This window comes from Melozone crissalis, unplaced genomic scaffold (genome assembly GCF_028551555.1).
Source record: "Melozone crissalis strain CALT ecotype California unplaced genomic scaffold, PUWL_Pcris_2 ptg000042l_1, whole genome shotgun sequence".
Classification (NCBI taxonomy): domain Eukaryota; kingdom Metazoa; phylum Chordata; class Aves; order Passeriformes; family Passerellidae; genus Melozone; species Melozone crissalis.
The window spans coordinates 31,660,173-31,682,673 of record NW_026535820.1 but is presented as its reverse complement, the minus strand read 5'-3'; the positions used below and the strand labels follow the sequence as shown (position 1 = coordinate 31,682,673).

The 22,501-nt window shown below is 36.7% G+C and overlaps 1 protein-coding gene across 1 annotated transcript; it reads left to right on the top strand.

The window, feature by feature from the left end:
• The first annotated feature begins 73 nt into the window (after positions 1-73).
• LOC128942685 (uncharacterized) lies at positions 74-20,712 on the top strand. Its single transcript, XM_054285293.1, has 18 exons — positions 74-159; positions 839-914; positions 1,781-1,849; positions 2,321-2,351; positions 3,465-3,524; positions 4,092-4,151; positions 4,457-4,537; positions 5,097-5,233; positions 7,063-7,185; positions 8,629-8,671; positions 9,606-9,719; positions 10,075-10,189; positions 12,604-12,649; positions 12,942-13,001; positions 14,888-14,995; positions 16,015-16,111; positions 17,062-17,259; positions 18,073-20,712. Exons 2-18 carry the CDS (start codon positions 864-866, stop codon positions 18,162-18,164), a joined length of 1,485 nt encoding a protein of 494 aa, XP_054141268.1. The 5' UTR covers positions 74-159; positions 839-863; the 3' UTR covers positions 18,165-20,712.
• Positions 20,713-22,501: the final 1,789 nt, after the last annotated feature.

Here is a 22,501-nt window from a genome sequence, read left to right as displayed (position 1 = left end):
CCCCGCCCGCCGGCACCGCGCAGTGCCGTGCCCGGCCCGGCCGGGCTCCCGCCACCCCTCCGTGCCTCATCGCGAGCGGGTCGGTGGCAGGTGCCGGTGCGGCACCAGGGAGCGCCCTCAGCTCCTCCGGGCTCCGGACGCTGCCCGGCCCGCCGGTGAGTTGTGGGCAGCGGCGGCCCGGCGCTCTGCCGGCTCCGGCGGGAGCAGCGTCTGTGTCCGCCCCGGCGGGACTGGAAGTGCCGGGAAAGGCGCTCTGCCGCCTGCGCCGCTCCTGGCGTGCGGTTCGGAGCTTCGGGGCCTTCCTGCTTCCCTTCCTTCGTTCCATTCCCTCCCTCCCTCCTTTACTTCCTCCCCCTTTCCTTGGCCGCCGCGGGCCGGGTGGGAGCGTGTCCTCCTTGCCGAACCCCGCCTGTGCCGCCTGTTCCCCAGGCACACCCCCGGCACTGCGGGCTGGCCGTTCCCAATGTCTGTGTCATCTGTCCCAGCCCGTGCGGGCACTCCTATCCCAGGAAAGAAGGGGGAAGCTTGAAATGCCCCGGATTTGTTTATGTTTCATTAGTTTTTGTTTCATTAGTTTTTGTTCTGCGTCATCTTTTGGTGACGTTAATATTTCCCGAGTGAAGCTCGCGGAGAACAATTGTTTCTTTCCATGCTGTAGTTTTGCTCTCGAGTTGAAAATAGGATCATTAGCCTGGGAAGTTAAAGGTTGAATATAACTCAAGGCGAGACGCAAAATAAAGCTGGAATGTACCCAACCCTCATATAGACGGAACAAAAATGTAAATAATTTTGTGAAGCTCAAACAACAGTCTGCAATCTTTCTGCAATTTTCCTAGAGTTTTTTTATCATCTAAAGACTGAATATGGACCCTGAAAGTGAAATAAAGAAGCAAATAAACCCCTTTTACTGCAATGTAAGTATTCATTTTAGAAGTTGTACCTAAACCAAGTGTGAATGTTATTTTTTTTCTCTTGAGCAAGCTTGGTAAATAGCCCTGGACCTGAACTTGTTTTGGTGACTTTGTCATGTTTGACTTGGCTGTGTGTTAAGAATCGCTTATTAAAGTGAATAATATTATGTTTCTAAATAAAAGCATTGTTTTTAGTGGGTGATTAAGTGTAGATCCTGTTCAGAACAAAAAATCCTGATTTCCCTAGTTGTCAGGTTTATTGCTGTTTTTTTAAAGCACACTGGGATTTTTAGAGGAGAAGAAAATATTTGGGCTGCTGCTGTTCATTGATGTGAATTTAAGCTAATCTGCTCCCGTTCTGAGCTGGCCCAGGCATAAGCCAGCTGTGTTAGGGAAGTTTTCCAAAGGGAGCAAGGCAGGCCCTGAGCTGATCAGAGTAAGTGTGGATGCAGCACTGAGGGGAACAGGCTCACCTCCGGCAGGTGTCATGGCTTGTCACAATTAATGCCCTGCCTGTGGCTCTCCCTTCTCTAGAGTGTGTGAGGAAGTTCTTGGATCTGCCTTCACTTATCCACGCATGCCCACACAGAAAGTGTTATGAGATAGTGGCAGAGTTCTGGAGCATCTGCAATTCTTACATGATGTGGAGACTCTGGTTCATTTCACTCTGTTTTAGTGGTCTTGAAGCCTTAAAAAATTCAGTTTCAGGAATTTGTCTAGTTTATTGCTCTAGTTTATCTTTGAAGTGCTAGTACTTTTGTAGAACTTAAGCTATACCAACAATTTGATAGTAGATCTGTTTTGATACGAGTGGTATTTTATTTGTCTTGGTCTGTGTGCAATGCTAGAAATTCTTCTCTTTCATCTAGATTTGCAAAATCTGGTGTTCTTCTGCATTAAACTTGCAGACTCATTTCCTTGGAGCAAAACACAGGACGGTAAGATCAGCTTTTGAATGTGCCTTTTGTCAGATTTTACCAATTTATTTAGCAATACATTATGGGGTTTGAAATCTAGTTTTTATTGTGAAACATACAATTTCAGGTATTTAACTAGTTTTAACAGATATTTAATTAGTTTTGCTAACTTACTGTCTTCTCTACAATGATAAAGGAGAACGTGGTTTTGTACGTTAGTCCTGTCAGAAAATGTTACAACTTTATGTCTAGTAAAGACAATACATGAGAATACATGGCTGTTAATAAAGGGAAAATGGAATTGCTTAAATCATAGACAATCTCCAGAAGAAAAAGAGATGTTTTTCTTTTTTAATTTTCATGTAATTGTTCACCTGAGATAGTCTATGCTGTTGGTATTAATTGAACTTATATATAATGAAAATTATGCATTGTTGGTTTTTGACTCTTAAGTGCCTTTCTTATTTTTTGGTTGATAACTTGGTAATTTAGGTTGAAGAAGCACTGAAAACTCATGGCATGAGTAAGTGCAAGATTTTTTGCTTCCTGCTGTGTCCTGTACCCACATCTTTCTCCCTAGCCCAATGTAGTTGTTTATGAAACAAATGAAAAACAAGACTTTCTCAAGACTTGTTCTTAAAGACCTATCCTGTGCTTTTTTATGATATAGCTACCTAATCAATCAGTAATTTGAGCAAGAGGTATGCAAAGTTGATTAACAAGCACTAGCTAGAAGACTAAAAATCACCTACATTAAATTTTTGAGAAACCCTAAAGAATTCAAGACATTAGAGACCTTCAAAAGTTTAAATATAATTTAAAAACCTATGCTTCTTAAAGCATGTAGAAATACTGTATATACTTTACATTTGTTTTTGAAAGGGGTTTAATTTGCTTCAGCTAATAAAGATATTTTTAATACTTTTAATAAATTTATAAATCGTTAAACCTCCTCTGGGTCTTGATGAACTGGTCTAGTTCCAGAAGGAGTGAAGGTCTAACTACATTTGCAGTTGTTCTCCTAACTTGGTTTCATGATGCACCAAAATGTTTTTTCAGGTTTCTACAGTTCACTGCTCCTAGAATTCTGTTTGAAAGTTGTTGTTCAAGTCAGACATAGTCATTGGACCTACCTGATCTGAGAATTTTTGTTTGGACTGTAATGGAAATTTAAGTGATGAAATATTTAGCAGCTGTATGCTTGCTGAAATAAATATCCTGAAATTCCTGGGTGCCCTCAAATGTTTAGAGACATTGAACTTGATTGATCTTCCTCTCTGCCTGCTTCAGTGAATTGCCTGACTTGAAATAACTTTGTTGTTGTTTAGTGTGAATGTTTTTTGTCCATCTTTTGGAGCATGGTGCTAATGACACCAGGGTCAAGGGTTCATTCCTTGAACAGGACTCGATGATCCTTGTGGGTCCCTTCCAACTCAGAACAGTCTGTGAATCTGTGAAAAAAATCTCTTAGCATGTTCAAAACTTAACTTAAACATAGCTGTTTTCTCATGTCAACAGAAGGTCAGAGTTTTTTTCAAGTAGTCAGTTTTTTTACCAAATTACTTTTTATACTAACAATTTTATTTCCACTTCTGTGGGATTCTTTTGTTTTCTTTCTTTTTTTTTTTTTTTTTAGTTAAAACAGAAGGTTCCTTAGGAAAGAAATTGAAAACAACTGTGAAACTTCCTGATTTTGGTAAGAATGTTTAACATCTTCCCCCAGACCTCCCTCCCCCCCCCCAAAAAAAAGAAGTGAAAGAAATAAAAAATTTTGAGGCATAATATTACACGTGATGTCCAGATCTTATTAGGTCATTGGGAGTTAATTTCTGTTCATTGTACTTTCAGTCTGCAGTAATATTTTGTAGTAATACTTTATTTTTGCAATACAAATGCTTTAAAAAGAGCAGAAATAAGATTGGGGGGGACAATGTTTCATGATAACTGGCCTAATTTATGATGTGGGACCATGTACGTGGGGACCAACTCCCCAAGCAGGGACTTGTACACAACTCAGTGATCCTTGTGGGTCCCTTCCAACTCAAAATCATCTGTGAATCTGTGAAGAAAATCTCTTAGCACATTCAAAACTAAACATAGTTTAGTTTTCTCTTATCAGCAAAAGCTCAAAGAGGTTTTTCTAAAGTAGTCAGTTATTTTACCAAATTGTCCTTTCAACTGTACTAACAATTTTATTTCCACTTCTTTCAGATTCTTACTTTTGTTTTCTTCTTTTTCTTTTTTTTTTTTTTTTTTTTTTTAGTTAAAACAGAAAGTTGCTTAGGGAAGAAAATGAAAACACCTGCGAAACTTTCTGATTTTGGTAAGAATGTTTAATGCCTCTCCCCACACCTCCCTGAAAAAAAAAAAGTGGAAGAAATAAAAAATTTTGAGATACAACATTACAAGTGATGTCTAGATCTTAGCAGGTCATTGGGAATTCATTTCTGATCATTGTACTTTCAATCTGCAGTAATATTTTGTAATAATACCTAATTTTTGCAATTCAAATGCTGTGGAAAGAGTGGAAATAAGATTGAGGGAAATAATGTTTCATATTAACTGACTTAATTTGTGATGTGGGACCACGTATGAGCAGAGATTCACTTGTATGTGAATTTCTTACAGCGCCACTTGAGCCAGAGAAGTTTCATGGACAGACACTAGAAGACCAGCTTAATACATGTAAAGAATCAGAACCTGCACTTGGTGAGGGCTTTTAATACTGTAATTGTTTGGTTTTGTGGTATTTACCTTAAAGAGTACAGATCAGTTTTTTAAAATGTAAAATCAGGTAATGTGTTACAAAATCTCCTTATGGTTGTGCTGAGTACCCAATAGTATGGTATGGAAGTGACAAATTACAGTGACAAAATCATTGGATTTGACCTGGAACATATTTGATTAGATACCTCATGGATACCTCATGTTGACAATATTCTCTAGACACAATCTAAAGTGATATGACAAAAATGAACTTTAATTTAAGAGATCAGTGTGGCTCTAAAATAAATTGTTGAGTACTATGTGGTAAGCATAAGACATCCTAAAAATATCAATTTTATACCTTTGGTGTTCTAAGTCTAGACACCCAAAAGATAAAATACCTGATGGTTCCAAAAGTCTTCATTGATGTACTTGACATGCAGTAGTAATCTTTTCCTTATATGTCAGGGCTTTAAGATCAGCTCCTTTGCAACCAGCACTGATGATTTGTTCCAGCAAACATGAAATTTCCTAATTTGTTTGGTTTTCTTTTTCAATACAGGACTTAATTACATAATAGAATACCGAACAAAAGACAATGTTCCTTTTCTCTATGAATGTCAACTATGTTACTGTAAAACAGGACTGAGTAACATGTTCATGCATGTTTGTGGTTCCAAGCACAGACTGGCATACTTGGTAAGTTCTTTTGTTTGTTTGTTGTAATGCAATGATTAAAGGGGAGAATTAGTTAGTCAAATTTTGATTTTTAAAAAATAAAAATCTAAAGTTTTACATAAGCTTCTGTGAAAATCTTGGTATTGCAATTGTGCAGGTGTGATGAATATACTTAAAATTCTTCTGATCAGTAATGTGTATGTCTGTCCATTGCTGTCTGAAATAGAATAAACTAAACTCAGTATTAGTTTATTTTGTTTTGGTCAATCAACAATGAAATGTATAGCTAAAATGGGCTAGAAATAGATGTTTGACTGATTTTTGTATTATGTCGGAGAACAGTATCGATGAAGAAGCTATTCAATCTTTCAGATGCTTTGAAAGGAATGTATTTATAAATGAACATGATGCATATTAGACAATGTGATACATATTAGATTATTAGATAGAGTGACTTGGAGTCAGTGGGGGGGAAAACCCAACTCCTATTCTGTTTTGAGGCTGGACAAGAAATGTCTGTTCTGTTGCTTGTTTTATGATAAAGCTCTTGAGGTTCATGTCAGCACCCAAACATTCAAACGTGTTATCATTTTCAATATGTTTAGAGAAATTAGGCTCTCCAGCCTCTGAATGTTTACTTGAGTATATTGGCTTAGGATGGGCTTTAACAAAACTGAGAGAGCAATATTCTGCAAAGTATTTTGATGCTCCCCATAAAAGTCTCTCAAAACTGGTATTATGTTGAACACTTCTTAAAGTCAGTTGAGTGACTCTATAATAACAGACAGCTGAGTTCACATAGTATTTTGGGGCAGCTTTAGGCCTAATGTTGGGTGTGCTGCTATGAAACTGCAGTAATGTCTTTCATAAACACCATGCTGTTTCTGGTCATTCATTCATTCAGATGTACATGCTGAGTTTTGATGTTCTCAGCTATTGCATTTCCTGCTTACTTGGAACTGTTTCCTGCAATTCTGAATCTTAGACTTGTTAACTGCATCTCTCCTAAATTCTTAAATACTATAAAAATATAATAAGTCATGAAGGATAACTTTTAAGTTGTGCACCTGAGCTGGATTACCCTGGGTAGCAGAAAAGACAGGAAACTAAATGACTGGAATTTGCTCTGCTGAAAAAGGAGCCTGGTGGATAACAAGCTCAAGATAAGTAGTGTAGCTTGGTGTCAAGCTGAGCTCTACTAACAAGGGTACAGCCAGTAGATCAAAGGAAGTGATTATTCCCCTGTTCTTGATCCTTGCTAGGCCATATCCAGGGTATTGTGTTCAGTTTTGTGCTACTACAGAAAGGAGGCTATTTATGAAATTGAGCTAGTCCAGTGGAGAACTGCCAAGATGGTCAGGGGCTGAAGCACGCTTGTACTATGAAGAGAAGTTGAGGTAATTGGGTTTCTTCTGGCTGGAGAAGAAAAAGTGTCAGAGAGTAACCCTCCAGTACTTCAGAGGAGGTCATTAAGAAGGCAGAACCAGACCCTTTTTGGAGCTTCTTGGCAGGAACATAAATTCAAGCAGGGCATTTTCCTACATGACATAAAGAAGTTTTTGCTGTGAGGGCAGTCAAGCATTGGAGCAGGTTGTCCAGAGAAAGGGGAAATCTCTCTCTCCAGAGGTTTTTAGACCCAAGCAGCAAAGCCTGACACAAGCAGCTCAGCATTCAGTGTCAACCCTGTTTTGGGCTGAAGATTTGGCTTCAATTCCCTAAATTATTCTGTACATAACTATTTTAATAAGTTCTACTATGTATATGTAGAAGTTGATTTATCTCCCATGATTATTAACTGTGCCAGATCTGGAAGGAGTTGTGTGACTTAAAGACTTGCATTTATTTTCTAGAGACAACATTATCCAGAGATAGCACAATCTGATGAAGTCAAGGGTAAAGGCTCTGAACTAAACAAAAGAGTTAGGCAAATTGGATTAACAATTGAGAAGAAAGAAGGAAGAAAACAAATACAGGTACATTTCTCTTAAGAATTCCAGAAGGTTTATATTTAATAAAGAAAAAAAAAGTAATTTCCCTTATGGTGGACAGATTTGCTTTGGAAGGTGGGAAAATCTTACTTTTTAAACCTTTTTACAGGTGCTTTTTGTAATTTTAATAATTCTTCCAGGATTATTCTGGACAAAATTTCTCTGTCTGAGTGCACAAATAACACAGAATATATATACTAATATTTAGTCAATTCACAGCTCTGTGTATGTGTGTAAAATAAGTTGGTTTTTTGTTGCTAGGAAACTGCCTTTATAATTTTTCTGAGTAGTTTCTGCTTTGTAAGCAGCTTGTGGCAATTCTCAGGGAAGCCAGGTAAAATTTCTCATAGTACAGATGAAAGTGTGGGAATTTGCAGGTTGACATGAAATAATCAGCAGTGCTGTGGCATCACAGAAGTGCCATAAACTTAAACTCTTAGGGAGCTGCACCCTTAGAAACATATTCATGTGGAGACATCTTCATATTGCTCTCTGTTGATACTTACACTGCAGTGGTATTTATAATACCTTTATGTGGACTGTATATTGCTGAAGTTTCTTCTTGAGGTTCACCTTACCACCAGCTGGTTCATGACAAGCTTAAAGAGTTGCTCACAGTTCTTTGTGGTACACATTAAATTTGTTTTCTCCATCAACTTGTTTCCTGACAGGATCCCTAGCTAATGCTACTTCATGTGCATAGATGTCTCCTTCCAAAGTGGAGCTCCCAAGGTTCCTGTGTTAAAGCTGGCAGTGTCCTGCCCATTCTGTGTGATGCTATCACACTTAGGTTCAAGGATTAGAGCCTGCTCTGATCCTACCCTTTTCTGATAAAAAAACAAGTATGAAAATATTGGAAGATCAAGTCAAGAATGAATGCCGTAGAAGGGAGAGATTTCAGATTATCAAATCCATTCTGTCTGTCCTTCATTTTTAACCTCTGCTTAAAAAGAAAATCAACTGACTGTTGGCAGCAACATTTTCATTTGACTTACTTGAATTTCTTCTTGACTTGAGATTGTTTATTTTACTTGAGATTTATGTTCATGGATATGAAAATGTTTACTTCCATCTGTATTTTGTAGACCTTTTTCTTTTTCTAGGTAGTTTATTTACCTCCATAGCAATCCATTTTTGATGTAAGGAACTTTTAAACAAAGTGTGTGTAACCTGGTTTAATTTTATTCCTATATCTTCTGAAACGAGCTGTTTAATTTTCTTTTTTTTTTCTAAGCTCTAGAAGAAATTTATTTGTGGTAAATAAATGTCCAAGTAACTAACTTTTTGAATATTAATTGAAGGATTTACACACACATATTTTACACTACTGGTCATATATTCCTAGAAAAATACAAATTAGTGCTGATGAAATATCTATGAAATAATTTTATCCACAAAATAACTAACATAAATGGGTTTTATTTTTAGGTTGTTATAGGTGTTCCAAAAATGAGAAGGAAATGGCAAGAATGTAAGTGTGCTCAGTGGGGTGCAAGTTATCAATTTCTAATTTGGTCCTCCTTTGATATAAATCAGACCAGGGTAGTCTCTGCAGTACACACCAGCATTTTGGTGAACTGGACAAAAGGACAGGTTGGGGCTCTGTGCTAGTAGTTAATTTACAGTATAGGAATCCACACAGAATTCTTGAAGCACAGCTATATATATATAAAGAAAGCTTATATATATTAAGAAAAGCTTATATATATAAAGAAAACTTTGTTTTACTAGCTATTGATACTCACAAAATTGTAGGAATGTGGTATCTCTCAGATTTCCCCACTCAGTTAATGTTTTAAAACTCATTGTAGGTACAGTGTTGTCCAGGTGGACAGACAGTATCACTGAATGCCACTTGAGGAAATGGCAAAACTTTGCTATGATTTGCATTATCTGAAAAATAAAGATTTGAATTAAAACCAATGTACTTAATTTTAATGTATATTAGCATGTAAGTGGTACCTTAAAATAACTCAGTAGAAGTAATGAGATCATCTAAATTACCAGTGTTGTACTCTGAAGAGAAAAATAGCCATTTTGAATCTAGAAAAGTGGTCTGAAATAAGCTGAGTCCTATTCAAATTAGATTTCTTGACTGTAACCTGTTGGTTAATGTGTCTTACTTTGCATGTGACATTGTAGCATTCTACTACATTATAGTATTTACATTTTTTAGGAGATGCAAGCATGTAATTATAACCAGGCTATAAAATACTTTAAACTTGGTTGCTGACTTGTAGTTCATATTTAATATGGTGTCACATAATAATGCTTATAAAATTATTCTTGGTGTTTGTAAGTACTATTGCCTAGAAACAGAGCTAGGTGAAATTGAAGTGCAGTAGTAGAACCCCCCTCTATCAAAATAATGTCCATTGTGCTACATTTCAAGCATGTTTGTTTAGCTCACAGTGCAGAGGACAGCCCTTCAAAAGCTAAAGTTCAGCATGTGGATGCACCCCTTAGTGATGCAGAAAAAACAGATAATAAAGATGGGGAACTGACAGAGACTATGCAAGGTAAGAAGAAAAATTATTTCTTTTATTGTTTTTTTTAACTTTCACCAGTGCATCAATTATGTACTACTACATGTGCCTGTTCATGCCTTCCACAGAGTTAGAAAGGTGAATTTGCACAGTTGTGTGGATGGCCTTGGGGTCTGTGGCAAAGGAAGGAATAATCCCAGTGTTTGTGAAGAAAACATTCTACTTCTACTGATTTTTAGGCTCAATTTTTATTTTACTTCTTCATAAGATACCTTATTTCCACCTTTAGACTTTATTGATGTTGTCTTTAGAAGTATTCTTTGTTTAGAATATTTTTTAAATTAAGCACTGGAAAAACATCACTTAATATACCTTTTTATTGTTTTAGATGAAAATAATGTTCAGGAGGAGAATGAAGAAAGGCAGGAAGAACAGGGAAAACCAGATGAAAAAGTTGAACCTAATAATGCTATTGAAAGCAGCAAAGACAATGACTCAGAATGGTAAAAGAAAAAAATTCACCACCTTCAAACCCATTTAAATTAACTTAAAGGAAAATGTTGTGCATGACAATTGTCTGTATTGGATTTGCATAGTAAAATCCATGTCTTCTGAAATTGTGCTGAGCCTTAAACTTCTGTAATTGACAGAAAACCTGGTGTATGTAAAGTGACCTCAGACTTTGCTCTGGGTGCAGCTGGCTCTTGTATTTAACTATTATCCTTAAGATATAGTTGTCATGTGCCGCTCAAAATGTTCCAAAATATGTCTCCTCAGGGTTTAAAACTGCCTCTGTCACAGGTTCATGTCAGATAGTTAAAGTGGTATGTGAACTGATTTTGGAAGGGAAAGACAATCAGTAGTAGTTGAAACAGTTGGGGTTTCTCCTTTACAAAGGAGAATAAGTGTTTCAAAGGAGCAGCTGTGTTCTAAAATGGTGAAACTGTGCTTGCTGCTTGTGAGCATCTTATTAGTAACAGAGTTGTGAGCTGAGTAACTGTCAGCCTTTGTGTGAGGAGGACATCTCCAGCATTGGTCATCTTCCTGCAGCACCAGGAGCCACAGGAGGGCATTTGGGAAGGGATATACAGGCATCAAGCCAGACACAGGACTTTTGTTCCAAGTTAGTTACTTGGTTTTTTTCTTAATGGCATTCCCTTGGAATGTGTTCTAACTTTAAACTAGTAGTATCTCTCCCAGACATGGAGGGCTAACAGCTTTTGCTTGTTCATTGTTAAAGAAGAAATCTTCATGTTCCTGAAGTACATTTTTTCAGACTTGCCTCTCTGTGGAACAAACCATTATGGAAAACTGTGACAGTGTTTGCAGGGGTCTTAGGATGAGGGAAGAGATGAGGATCTGACTCCATGTTTCTGAAGGCTTGATTTATTATTTTATTACATATATTATATTAAAACTATACTAAAAGGATAGAAGCAAGGATTTCATCAGAAGGCTAGCTAAGAATAGAAAAAGAAAGAATGATAACAAAGGCTTGTGGCTCAGACAGAGAGTCCGAGCCAGCTGGACTGTGATTGGCCATTAATTAGAAACAACCACATGAGACCAATCACAGCTCCACCTGTTGCATTACACAGCAGCAGGTAACCATTGTTTACATTTTGTTCCTGAGGCCTCTCAGCTTCTCAGGAGAAAAAATCCTAAGGAAAGGATTTTTCTGAAAATGTGTCTGGGACAGAAAACAATGAGTTGAAACTGGATTCAAGTCCAGGTTTATGAATCTTTGTGTTTACTTATTGGCTTTCAAATAAATAACAGTTCTGAATTGGAACCAGTCTGTGAAAACTTGAAGATTAGGAAATGAGTAAAAGCTCAGCTATCCACATCTGGAGATGCTGAGGACTATTTTTGCCTGGTACTGATCTTCATTGTGCAGTCTTGTGCTTTTAAATTTTAAGAACAGCTTCCTTTGGAATATCACTTAATGTTTTTCTTTTAATCTGGCTCAGATGGATTCTGGGTGACTATAAACAGCCAGGTGTTGCAGTGAGAGACAGACTTGGAAGTTAGTTACTAAACTAGGGCTTCAGCTTGTTCCTTTACTACTTATTTATTTATGTTTGTGAGACTGCTGAGAAGATATGAACTCAATATATAGTGTCTTAAAAGAACTAAGATCAGATCCTCACTGATAGCTTGTTTCCACTTAAAGATTTTGCAGTACCTGTCTGAGAATTTCTATGACTCCTCATTTCTTTGTAGTTAAGTTTCTGAACAAAGAGTCATCTGACGATATAAATTATTTTATCATCATCTGCTTTTACTAAACTTTTGATTCCTAAGAAACATTTCAAGGCAGAAGAGGGCTTAGGCTTGGCAGTCATATGCTTTTGGTTAATTTAAGAAACCAGCCACTCTCAGCCCTGGTTCCTGGGCTTGCGAAGGGTTGGAATGTATCTGTAGTAGTGGTAATGGCAGAACAGCACAAACATGGCACAGGAATGTTTTGCCATATGAATATTTTTATGCCCATTATTTGGTGACTGCATTATAAACCACTCATTTTTTATAGCTGAATTTTTTAAAGGCTAGTTTTTGAAGTGCTGATAAAAATCCAGCTGTAATTAGGAGCCTTGTCTCGCTGCAATGTGTACAAAAATCTTAGAGCTATTACCACCAATGCCAAGCTTTTATATTAACTCTGTGTTTTAGAGCTTATGTGCTAGATCACCACACTAAAACAAACCCACACAGCATACATAATTTTTATGATGATCTGGGATGACTGGGATGACTGGGATTGCTCTGAGGAAATAATATGTGACCTTTCTTTCAGAGTGTATCAGAACTACTGTAGTAGTAGTGTGGCAGGAATTTAAACTGATTAACAGTTATTGGTTGCCTACACATTTTTGCTGGATCAGCCAACTGAATGTTTTATTTATTCTATTTTAAGGTGTGAGACCAATAAACAATCAGAGGAAGAAAACACAGAAGCTCAGGTGAATATTTTTCTGTTAATGGGTTACTCCACTTTCCAAATATTTGGGGGATTAATTAGTATATGATTGGCAATGGTGTTTGCTTACTCAATATTATTCCAAATAAATTAGCTACAAAGTTACTAAGGCAAAACTATTAACAACAAGATTTTTTCATACTTTTTTATGGAAACCTATGTACACATTTCATAACAGCACAAGCAATTTGTATTGTAGAGTAACCATAGTTATTATTGTTTATTTGTATGTGCTGCATATAATAGATCTAAGGACCTCTTTTTATGTTAAGCAGCAAGAACTTACAGCAGATCCTGAAGAATTTACTAGTCAAGAAGAACTGTTGGGTTATTTGGTGAGTGTTAAATCCTACATTGCAAGATATTTTTTGGAAGAAAAATTAAAAAACTAAGAAATGAAATCACTGGTTTGCTAAGTCTAAAATGTAGCAAGCAATGAAAGGCAGAATGTAGGCAGTCTTGTAATCTAACAGATAACCATTTTGCCAGAAGGCAGGATTCAGAATAAAATGAATGTCACTGAATTTATAATGTGTCTATTAATTTTCAAGTTTCTAGACATTGCTTTTGCCAAAATATTGGTTTACTGTCAGAGGAATTACTTGCATTGAAAATTCATTTTTTCAACTGTATCTTAGCTTCACTCCTTAACTACATGTTTAGGTAATATGACCTTTTTAAACTTTATTTCTCTTTTGTTTCTATAACTGGTTTATAATTTTCAAATGAGGAATTTGGAAATCTGAAGTTCAGTAACAGAAAGAAGCAGAATGAAGACAAATATCAGAGATACAGAGAAAGGAAAGAAGGGATTTTTAAGAAATAAAATGCAAGTTGTGTATTTAAAACAGGGCTCCCCCATAACTACAAAATGTGCCTCTCTAAAGTAAGTGTCAGTACACTGGAATTCTGTTCAGTTGTTGAAAATGTGTATTAGGTACACATGCACAGCAATGATACTCTCAGTAACAGTGGAAAACTGTCCTTTTCCAGTTATTAGATGTATCAACAGCTGTTGTGATCTTGCATACAGAAATGGTGATTTCCATAAAAGCACTGAAATGGAAATCCTTACTGGTAGTTGCTTGACTGGTGTACTGCATGGTAATTTAGGCACTATTGACTATCATAAAATGGTTTTATCCTCTTGTTTTATAGGAAATTACTAGGTAGAGAGATTACACCTTGTCAATAAACTTGAATTTGTTTTGAGGCATCTTCTTTCTTAGTATGATTGTCCTCTGAGAAGAAAAGAGGACAATTGAGAATGTGATTGGAACACTATTCTGTTTTGCAAAGTGTGGAAATAGTTTATTTTTTCATCTAATGTAATTTTTTCAAAAGCTGCATTGTGGCCATAATTTACTCTTCTTTTTCCAGATAGGTTTTGAGATCTTCCTTAAATATAACTTGGGTAAACCAGGAGACAGGTGGTTTACCCATTATTAGTGGTAAAAATGTAATACAGTCCCTGTTACGCTGTCTCATATGAACTTAATGCTAAGTTTCTATTACTTATTTTCCATTGTCTGGTGTGTTTAAAGGTGCTTGTTTCTAATCCAGAAGACTTTGAACTGTTAGGACACACCTGGAGTTTTTTGCTTTGTCCCCAAGAATGTGTTTTCAGCAGAACTTCCTTGGTGTAGACAAGAGGATGACAAATGTAGCCCTCTCTGTGAGTGCTGTTGGTGCTGGAACTTGCTTCCCTAGTACAGCTTCACAGCTTCAAGATTGCTTTTTCTGTAGACTTTTAGGAAAAAATAAGGTTAATGTAAGGCAAGGTAGCATGTACATTTAAATTCAGTAGCATTCTGGCTTTTTGCTACATTCTAGAGAAATTGGTTATGACTATGTTGCCTCAGGGAAGGTGTACACATTCATTTGTATGCAGGCATCTTGGCAAGAGATCAAAATACTTAAGGAAAAGCATTATCTTCTATATATTTTCAGGCATATTTTTGTTTTATTCCTTTTCAAATGATTGTGTTGCAGAGCTGCATCTTCCTTCTCTTAGATTTCTCTTTCATTCTACCTTCCTTCCCCCAGTTTATGGGATTAAAAATAAAAACTGTATTTGCTTTGTAATTCCATCCAAGTCTGACAGAAGGGTAGAGACACAGAGAAAATGAGGTTCCTGCAGGTTTGTTTACAAATTTTGATACTTCAGGTTTTCTGAGGAAAAATGTTTTATGGTGTGTTGTTTTGCTTCTTCTTCCCCTAGCAAAGTTTTGAGATACTGAATGAAGATGATGCTTCATTTATCCTGAAAGTTACACAGACTCTCACAAATGCACTGGTGGAATACCGTCAGCAGGCTGCATCAAACAAAGTAATGTGGATTTAGTTTTGGTTTGTTCTACAAACCTTTAGATTCCTGTGATTGTGCATTTTTATTTTTAGCGATGATACAATAAAACAAAAATACTGTGAAGACTGTATTGTAAGTTTTGCTCGTTAAATACAGAAATTTTGGTAGTGATGATAGGGTAAAATTTTAGCTTTTCTGTTGACAAGTCTAAATTTTTGTTCAACAGTGCTTGCTTATTTTTTATTGTTGATAGAAGGTAAAAATCATCTTGTCACTTATTTCCCATGTTTTTCTGCTACTTTTGCCCATTTTTAATTCTGACTTAAGCTTTTCTCATCTCTACTGACTTGCATAACACTCCTGTTCTGTATCCTGTTTCTGTTCCCAGACTTCACTTTATTCACCATGCATCAGTGATGTGATTTTTTTTTTCTTATACAACTTCTGGTCCTACTCTTTGGACTGTTCTTTCTAATGTCTCATTCTTCTTCCATTATTAGAAACCCAATTTTTCCCCTCTCTGCTATTACTTCTGACTGACTTGTCTTTACATAAGCAGTACATATGGAGGTGTTTTGAATACTTTTCTGAGGCTGCTGACATTGTTACAAAATAATGAAGTTCTAACTAAAATAACTGTCAACCTACAAGGTGTGGAGGACCAAAATGTTTTCCTACATTAGGCCTTGTTAGTATTCTAAGCTGTGATCTTTCAACTGGTAATTTTTTTTTAGCTAAATCTTCTATTTTGAGTGTAAAATGCTTCCTTTTGAAATCTGACAAGTTGAGAATTAGGCTCAATGAGTATCACTTCTTTGCCTAAGACAGAGGTTTTTCAGACATAGAGAAATATGATGGGCAGTGTGTACAGAGAAGTTATTAGCCCTATGATTTGCAAAGAAATATGTGATTTTTCAGATTTGGTTGCAGAAATACTGGTCTTTTATTTGGTTTGTGATCATTAAAAATGTAGTAGTTCATTGTTCCAAGAGGTTGTCCTGATGAGATTTTAATTATTTTTATTTTTTTTAAACTCACAGGACCACCTAAATGCTGGATATAATGGAGAAGCAGCACTAGAATATTCCACAGAACAGCCTGGCCCAATTTCAGCAGATATTAGTGACTCTGACACTGGTAATGTTGGCTTTGCAGTCTTTAATATAGTTTAATCTTAATATTAAATGTTGCATAAATGATAGTAAGCCTTTCTTCCTGCTTTTCCAAAGCAGTGGTTAAGAGCACAATAAAGCCAGAGTCAAGTAGCATAAATGAATAGTTTGGGGGGTTTCCCCCATTCTCTACTAATATTAGAAGACAATTAAAACACACTGATCCTACTTAACTGTAGGATTTGGGGAGAAATTGAGTTAGTACCAACTCTGACTATCCTGTCCTCTGTGTTCAAAGACACCTGTTTCTAAGGAGACTTTCAAAGTATCTTTGGCTTTTTTTTCCCCCAATATTTTTTTTCCCTTCTTGATGGAGGAGATGTTTCCTGCAGGTTTAGTCAAATCAAGATGTTAGTAGAAAGTTATGTGGCAGAGGATGAATAATTCTCTTTAATACCTGCATACTTCAGCTACTTGGGCTCAGTATTTCTGATTAATTTTTTCAAACAATCCTGGATTTCTTGGAGGTCATTTTCTTCTGATAGAAACAAATGGCTGTTTCTTAAACTTAGGAAGTACAACCCTATGCTTCGAAAGCCAAGATTCCTGGAATACTAGGGAAGTTATTCTGTGTGATTTTTTTTTTCTGTACTGTGTCAATTTTCTAGTTTTTCTAGAAAGTTTAGCTTTTGAAAACCTTAATTTTTACAATGGTAATACCAAAAATTGCAGTGACTTTGAATATGTGAGATTTGAGACTTTTATTCTGTTTTTGTAAGTGTAATGGAAATAGCTTTCACCTACTTCCCCACCGTTGTTTCTCCAGGATTTTTCTGTAACTGGACAGCATTCCTGACTCTTGGTGGTTTGAAAATGCAGCAAAGTCAGGTGTGAAAAAGCCCTGTTTAGAGAAATAAGGTGATGAAGGCTCTTCAGAATCCTCTTTTACTGAAAAACAATATTTCCCTTCTTTAGACTACTCAAGCAGCTGGTCAGCTAAGCAGTTCTTACCAGCCAATGAAGATGGAGCCCAGAACTTTTCAAGTGGCTCTTTGGAAACAGCATATGAGAACAACATCACAACTGAATTTTTGAAGAGTGTAAGAAACATGAATGCTGAGGAAGTTACTGACACCCTACACAAAATAGCAGCATCAAATCCAGCTTTCAGAGGTAATTTACATACACATGTACACACACACATGTGTACATATATAAACATATACATAACATCATTTATTAGCTCTGGGAAATATTGAGGACTTATATGGGTCAAAGAACTTTGAGGTATTAGGGAGAGTTGAAGAGAATTCTTTTTTCCCACCCTCTAACTTTTGCAGGATCCAGTTTAGGAATGGTAATTCAGAATAACTGCTTTCCCATACAGGCATTAGTAATTGCTGATTTTTTAAAAATTCTTCTCTCATTTTTGCATAGTAACATTTGCATGGCAAGAGACAGTGAACTAAAACCAAATATATTGTTATTAAAGAATTAGAATCTTCTCTGAGCTGTAAGTGGAGAAATGCTAGTTTTGTGAATACAACAGTGAAGAATTTTTTTATTTACCAGTTCCTGAAAGAAGTGTATTTGCACAGTAACATAGAAATAATAATGAATCAGAGACAAGTAGTCTCCCTTTTGCATACAACTTTCTAATAAGTGTCAGCTATTAAACCTTCCCATGTCTTCAGTCAACTCCTGCTCTCTCTTCAGAAGCTTCCTGTGTATGTTTCTAAGCTTCTCAGAGTGTGTAACCTCACAAAGGTTAAAAAATGAACCCTAAAGATGAGTACATTGTAGGAAAGCTAACAGTTTCCAGGCACATTCTTATTGTTCTCCATTAAGGTATTTTTCTTTTAATAAGGAAAGATCCAAAACTCATCTCAGCATCTGAATGTTTCAGTATAACCTGTATTTTTAAATGAATTTTATCATAAAATTGCTTGTTTTTTGATTTTGTTTGTTTGTTTGCCTTTAACTAAGGAATCGATATACCAAATGTTATAAGGATCCTGACTGAAAGTGGAACTCTGAGGGGACCAAGCAATGGCAGCACACAGTGCCATGGTACTTAATAGAGATAATGCAGCAATGTTTACTTTCTCTAAGTTTGTTGCTTTACTTCATTTGACCTCATGGAGTTATTTTGTTTTACATTTAAGTTTTGTACAGTGCTTTTTTATATTAAATTAATAACTTGCTGTTGATGTTCTTGTTATTTATTTTTCAGTTCATTTAGCTGAAAGTTCTATATTGTGGAAAGGTTGTAAAGCTCATGCTCATTCTTTTAGTGTTAAGACAGCTTTTTAAAACAGATAACTTGCTTTCTTCAGTATTATTAAATACATTGACAGTCTGAACTTTTCTTAATGTTGGTTCTTTTACAAAGAATTATCAGCAGAATGAACTACTGCACTCAGCAGTACAAACTCCTCCTACAACAAATGCTTGGAAGTTATTCCCTGTGGCTGCTGGGACTGACTAAAAAGCCTTTGTAATAAAAACTCTTTCCCATATAAGGGTTATGAACAAGTCTCCATATCTTTTTCTTAATAAGATTAAAAATACTAATGAAAAGTCAGCGCTGTCAGTCTCTTGCTGAGATGAGAAGTGCCTGGATTATAGCTGATTTAAGGAGCATAGAAGCTCAGCAATGTTAGTAGAAGTTTGCAAATTTAGAGATATTTCCCAACAGGAAATATAAGCAGGCTCTGGCTTAGAGGCACTGATGTGGTGGCAAGAGTATCTTTTGTCTTTTATCCTGCCAGTATGAGAATGAAATGAAAGCTGGCTTACCCTGTCCTTCAGGCTCTTTTAACATGAGTATTTTTCCAACTAAAGTAGTTCTGGTTCTGACTGAGTGTACATGTCTATATATTAATGACTTCTACTTTTGTAGGAGGGTGAAAAAATGTTTTGAATGGTTATAGATTAGTTTGCTTGGGAAAAAAAATTTTTTTAAAGTGATTAAAATTCAATTCCTGCTTGTGATGCTGGGTAGCATTCAGTGCAGTGGTTCTAATTAAAGCTCTTCAGCTTTGCAGCCAAATACTGATGTAACTTAGACATGCTGGGGCCAGATGGCATATGAACTTTTTAGTGTTAACTTACATTTTTTTTTGAGATCTGGATGGAATTTGAGAATTCTCATCCTGATGGTTTCACATCTTCGTACCATGGAATGCAAGATGCAGTAAAACTAAGGTAACAAAGAAAGCAGCAACAAAATTTATGAGTTTTATTATGTGAATGGACCCAGGAAGGAAAACAGTTCACAGAAAAATTAAAACACTGTGTTTTAAAGAAACTCTGAGGAATTTCTGGAATGCATCTAAATCTGTTCTTATCAGAGGCAGAGATGGAACCAGAGTTCTTACAGTTCATTTACTCTGTATAGGAACAATTTTAATGCCTGCTTAATGGAGGTGAACTTAATCAGCAAAAATTCTGAATTCTGAAAATAAAAATAGAAACATCTTTTTCCTGTTTGTTTTCAAGATGCAGAACAATCTTGTATTAAAATAACAAAATCAGAATATTCAGCTGTTGTAAATGGCCATCTCTGAGACAGCTTCTTTTTCCTCTTACTGTGGAATCATTTCAAGTGGAAATAAAGTTACAATAAAGTTGAAATAACTTGGATTTGAGGTAATTTTTTTGCTTGGGTACAGGAGGAGCATGCTGAAAAAGGAGAGACCCCTAAATCTGTAATGCACTGACATAAAATGGTTGAATGGCATCCTGCAGAGTGCTGCTGTGCCTCTGAAAGACAGCTGAGAAGCCTGAACTGGATAAGAGTCAGCAAGTGAATGCTTCTGGAAATGTTTTCAAAAAACACAATCCAACATAGTCCATCCAGCTGTACAATTATTTTTATTTTTTCCTTTCTTACCAGGTGCAAATAGAGGCTGAAGAAGCATTGTATTATTTTGTTCTTTTATCTGTCTCTGTTTTGTGATGGCTTGGTGTATTCTTATACTAATGGAAAACTGTATATTTGTTCCAAAATACATTTTAATGTTTTACTTGTGCCAGTACTGCAAAATAAGGAAGAAAAAGAATGATTATATTTACTGTTAATATTTAATCAATGCTGTTGGTGGGATTTAATATTATATTTTTTGGGTTTCTCACAATAACAGCAAGGCAGACTTCTGAGGTAACTAGAGAATTAATAAAATTAGAAGTTAAGCAATAACAAAAATTAAATCAAGAGAAAATTAATTTTCTGTAAAGCTTCATCTCGGTTTTTACATATTTTACTGAGACCAGAGAGCTGCAAGGAAATAATTTTTAACAAAAAGCTGCAGAACTCCTACTCCTCACAGAAGGCACAAAGGGGAAGGGAGAAGGGTGTTCACAGGTTAATTGGCAGGAAATGAGAAGTTTAGAGCTTGCAACTGCAGAGTTACTGTCTCCTGTGAATTGAGACCTTGTTGTAGACAGGTGTGGAACATCCTCCTTGTTTGTTGCTTCCTGGGTCTCCCAGGGTTTCGTGCTCTCTTTCTGATATAGAAATTCATTACCCCTTTGGAGCAGCAAGCTTTATCTGGGTATGCATGTACAAAAGCCTGCAGCATGCCTCGTGGTTTATATGTGAAATAATAACCTTGTGTGTGTGAAATAATAACAATAACTTCAAATTGTAGTGCTGACTCTGCAGTGCCTTCACTGGAAGAATCACAGAATCAATTAGGTTGGAAAAGGTCTCAGATCAAGCCTAACCCATGACCCAACACCATCATGTCTACTAAACTGTGGCACTCCTCTCTTTCCTTAAATACCTGCAGGGGTGGGGACTCCATCACCTTCCTGGGCAGTCCATTCCAATGTTCAATGCTTTTCAGTAGAGAAATTCCTCCCAATGTCCAACCTAAACTACCCCTGACACATCTTAAGACCGTGTCCTCTCATCCGGTTGCTGATTGCCTCGGAGAAGAGGCCGACCCACACCTGGCTACACTCTCAGGTGGTTGTAGAGGGGGATAGGGTCCCCCCTGAGCCTCCTTTTCTCCAGGTTAAATAACCCCAGCTCCCTCAGCTGCTCCTCACAGGACTTGTGCTTATCTGGGTACTGGTTATTATTAATGCATTCTTCTTTCTGCTGTGGTGCCTGAGCAGCCATGCTTCAGGGGAGGGGAGTTCATCTTCACAGAACCCCAGAGTAAACCAAGGTGGAAGGGACCCACGGAAATCACCAAGTTCAGCTCCTGGCTGGGGATATATCCTGCACTGGACACCCCAAGAGCCACACCATGTGCTTGAGAGCCTTGTACAAACACACCTTGGACTCAGGCTTGGCACTGTGATCACTTCCCTAGGAATCCTGTTCCAGAGCCCTGCCACCCTCGGCGTGAAGAACCTTTTCCTAATATCCAACCTGTGAAAAATGCCAATCACTTGTTTTTAAAAGTTTAATAGTAATAAAATGGTTATAAAAATAGTAATACAATTAGAGTAATAATAATTTGGACAATTTGGATTAGGACAATATGAGACAGTAGACACAAAGAATTATGGACGCCCAGGTACCTTTTTCTGGGCAGCACAAGCCTGAAAAAGGACACACGTTAACAAAGGATTAACCCTTAGAAACAACAGCCTGTTGCATGTTCATACACCTCATACGTGATGCATAAATTCCATTCAAACACAGGATTCTGTCTGGTCAGTGTCAGCTTCTTCCCCTGAATCCTAACAGTGCCTCCAAGGTGGGAAGAAGTTAGTTTCTTCTGGTAAGAGTGCAATAAATTCTTTTTCTCTGAAAGATTTAGGTGTCCTGTGGCTGCTATCTTGCTGCAAGTCCTTTCTTTAAAAAAGTATCCTACATAGCATAGTTTCTATTTTAACACTTTTTATAACCTAAAACTATATTTAACACACAACTTAAGAGAATTAACACAGCATTACTTTCTAACACAACACATATAATATTCATTTTTTAATATTTGCCAAAACCTGTCACAGACATATTTTCTGAAAAATCCTTTCCTTAGGATTTTTTCTCCTGAGAAGCTGAGAGGCCTCAGGAACAAAATGTAAACAATGGTTACCTGCTGCTGTGGAATGCAACAGGTGCATCTGTGATTGGTCTCATGGGGTTGTTTCTAATTAATGGCCAATCGCAGTCAGCTGGCTTGGAGTCTCTGTCCGAGACACAAACCTTTGTTATCATTCTTTCTTTTTCTATTCTTAGCTAGTCTTCTGATGAAATTCTTTCTTCTATTATTTTAGTATAGTTTTGATATAATTTTTATAATAAAATAATAAATCAAGCCTTCTGAAACATGGAGTCAGAACCTCGTCTCTTCCCTCATCCTCGGACCCCTGTAAACACGGTCACAAAAAGCCAATCATAAAATACGCATTTTTCACAAACCCAAACCTCCCCTGACACAACCTGGGGCCATTC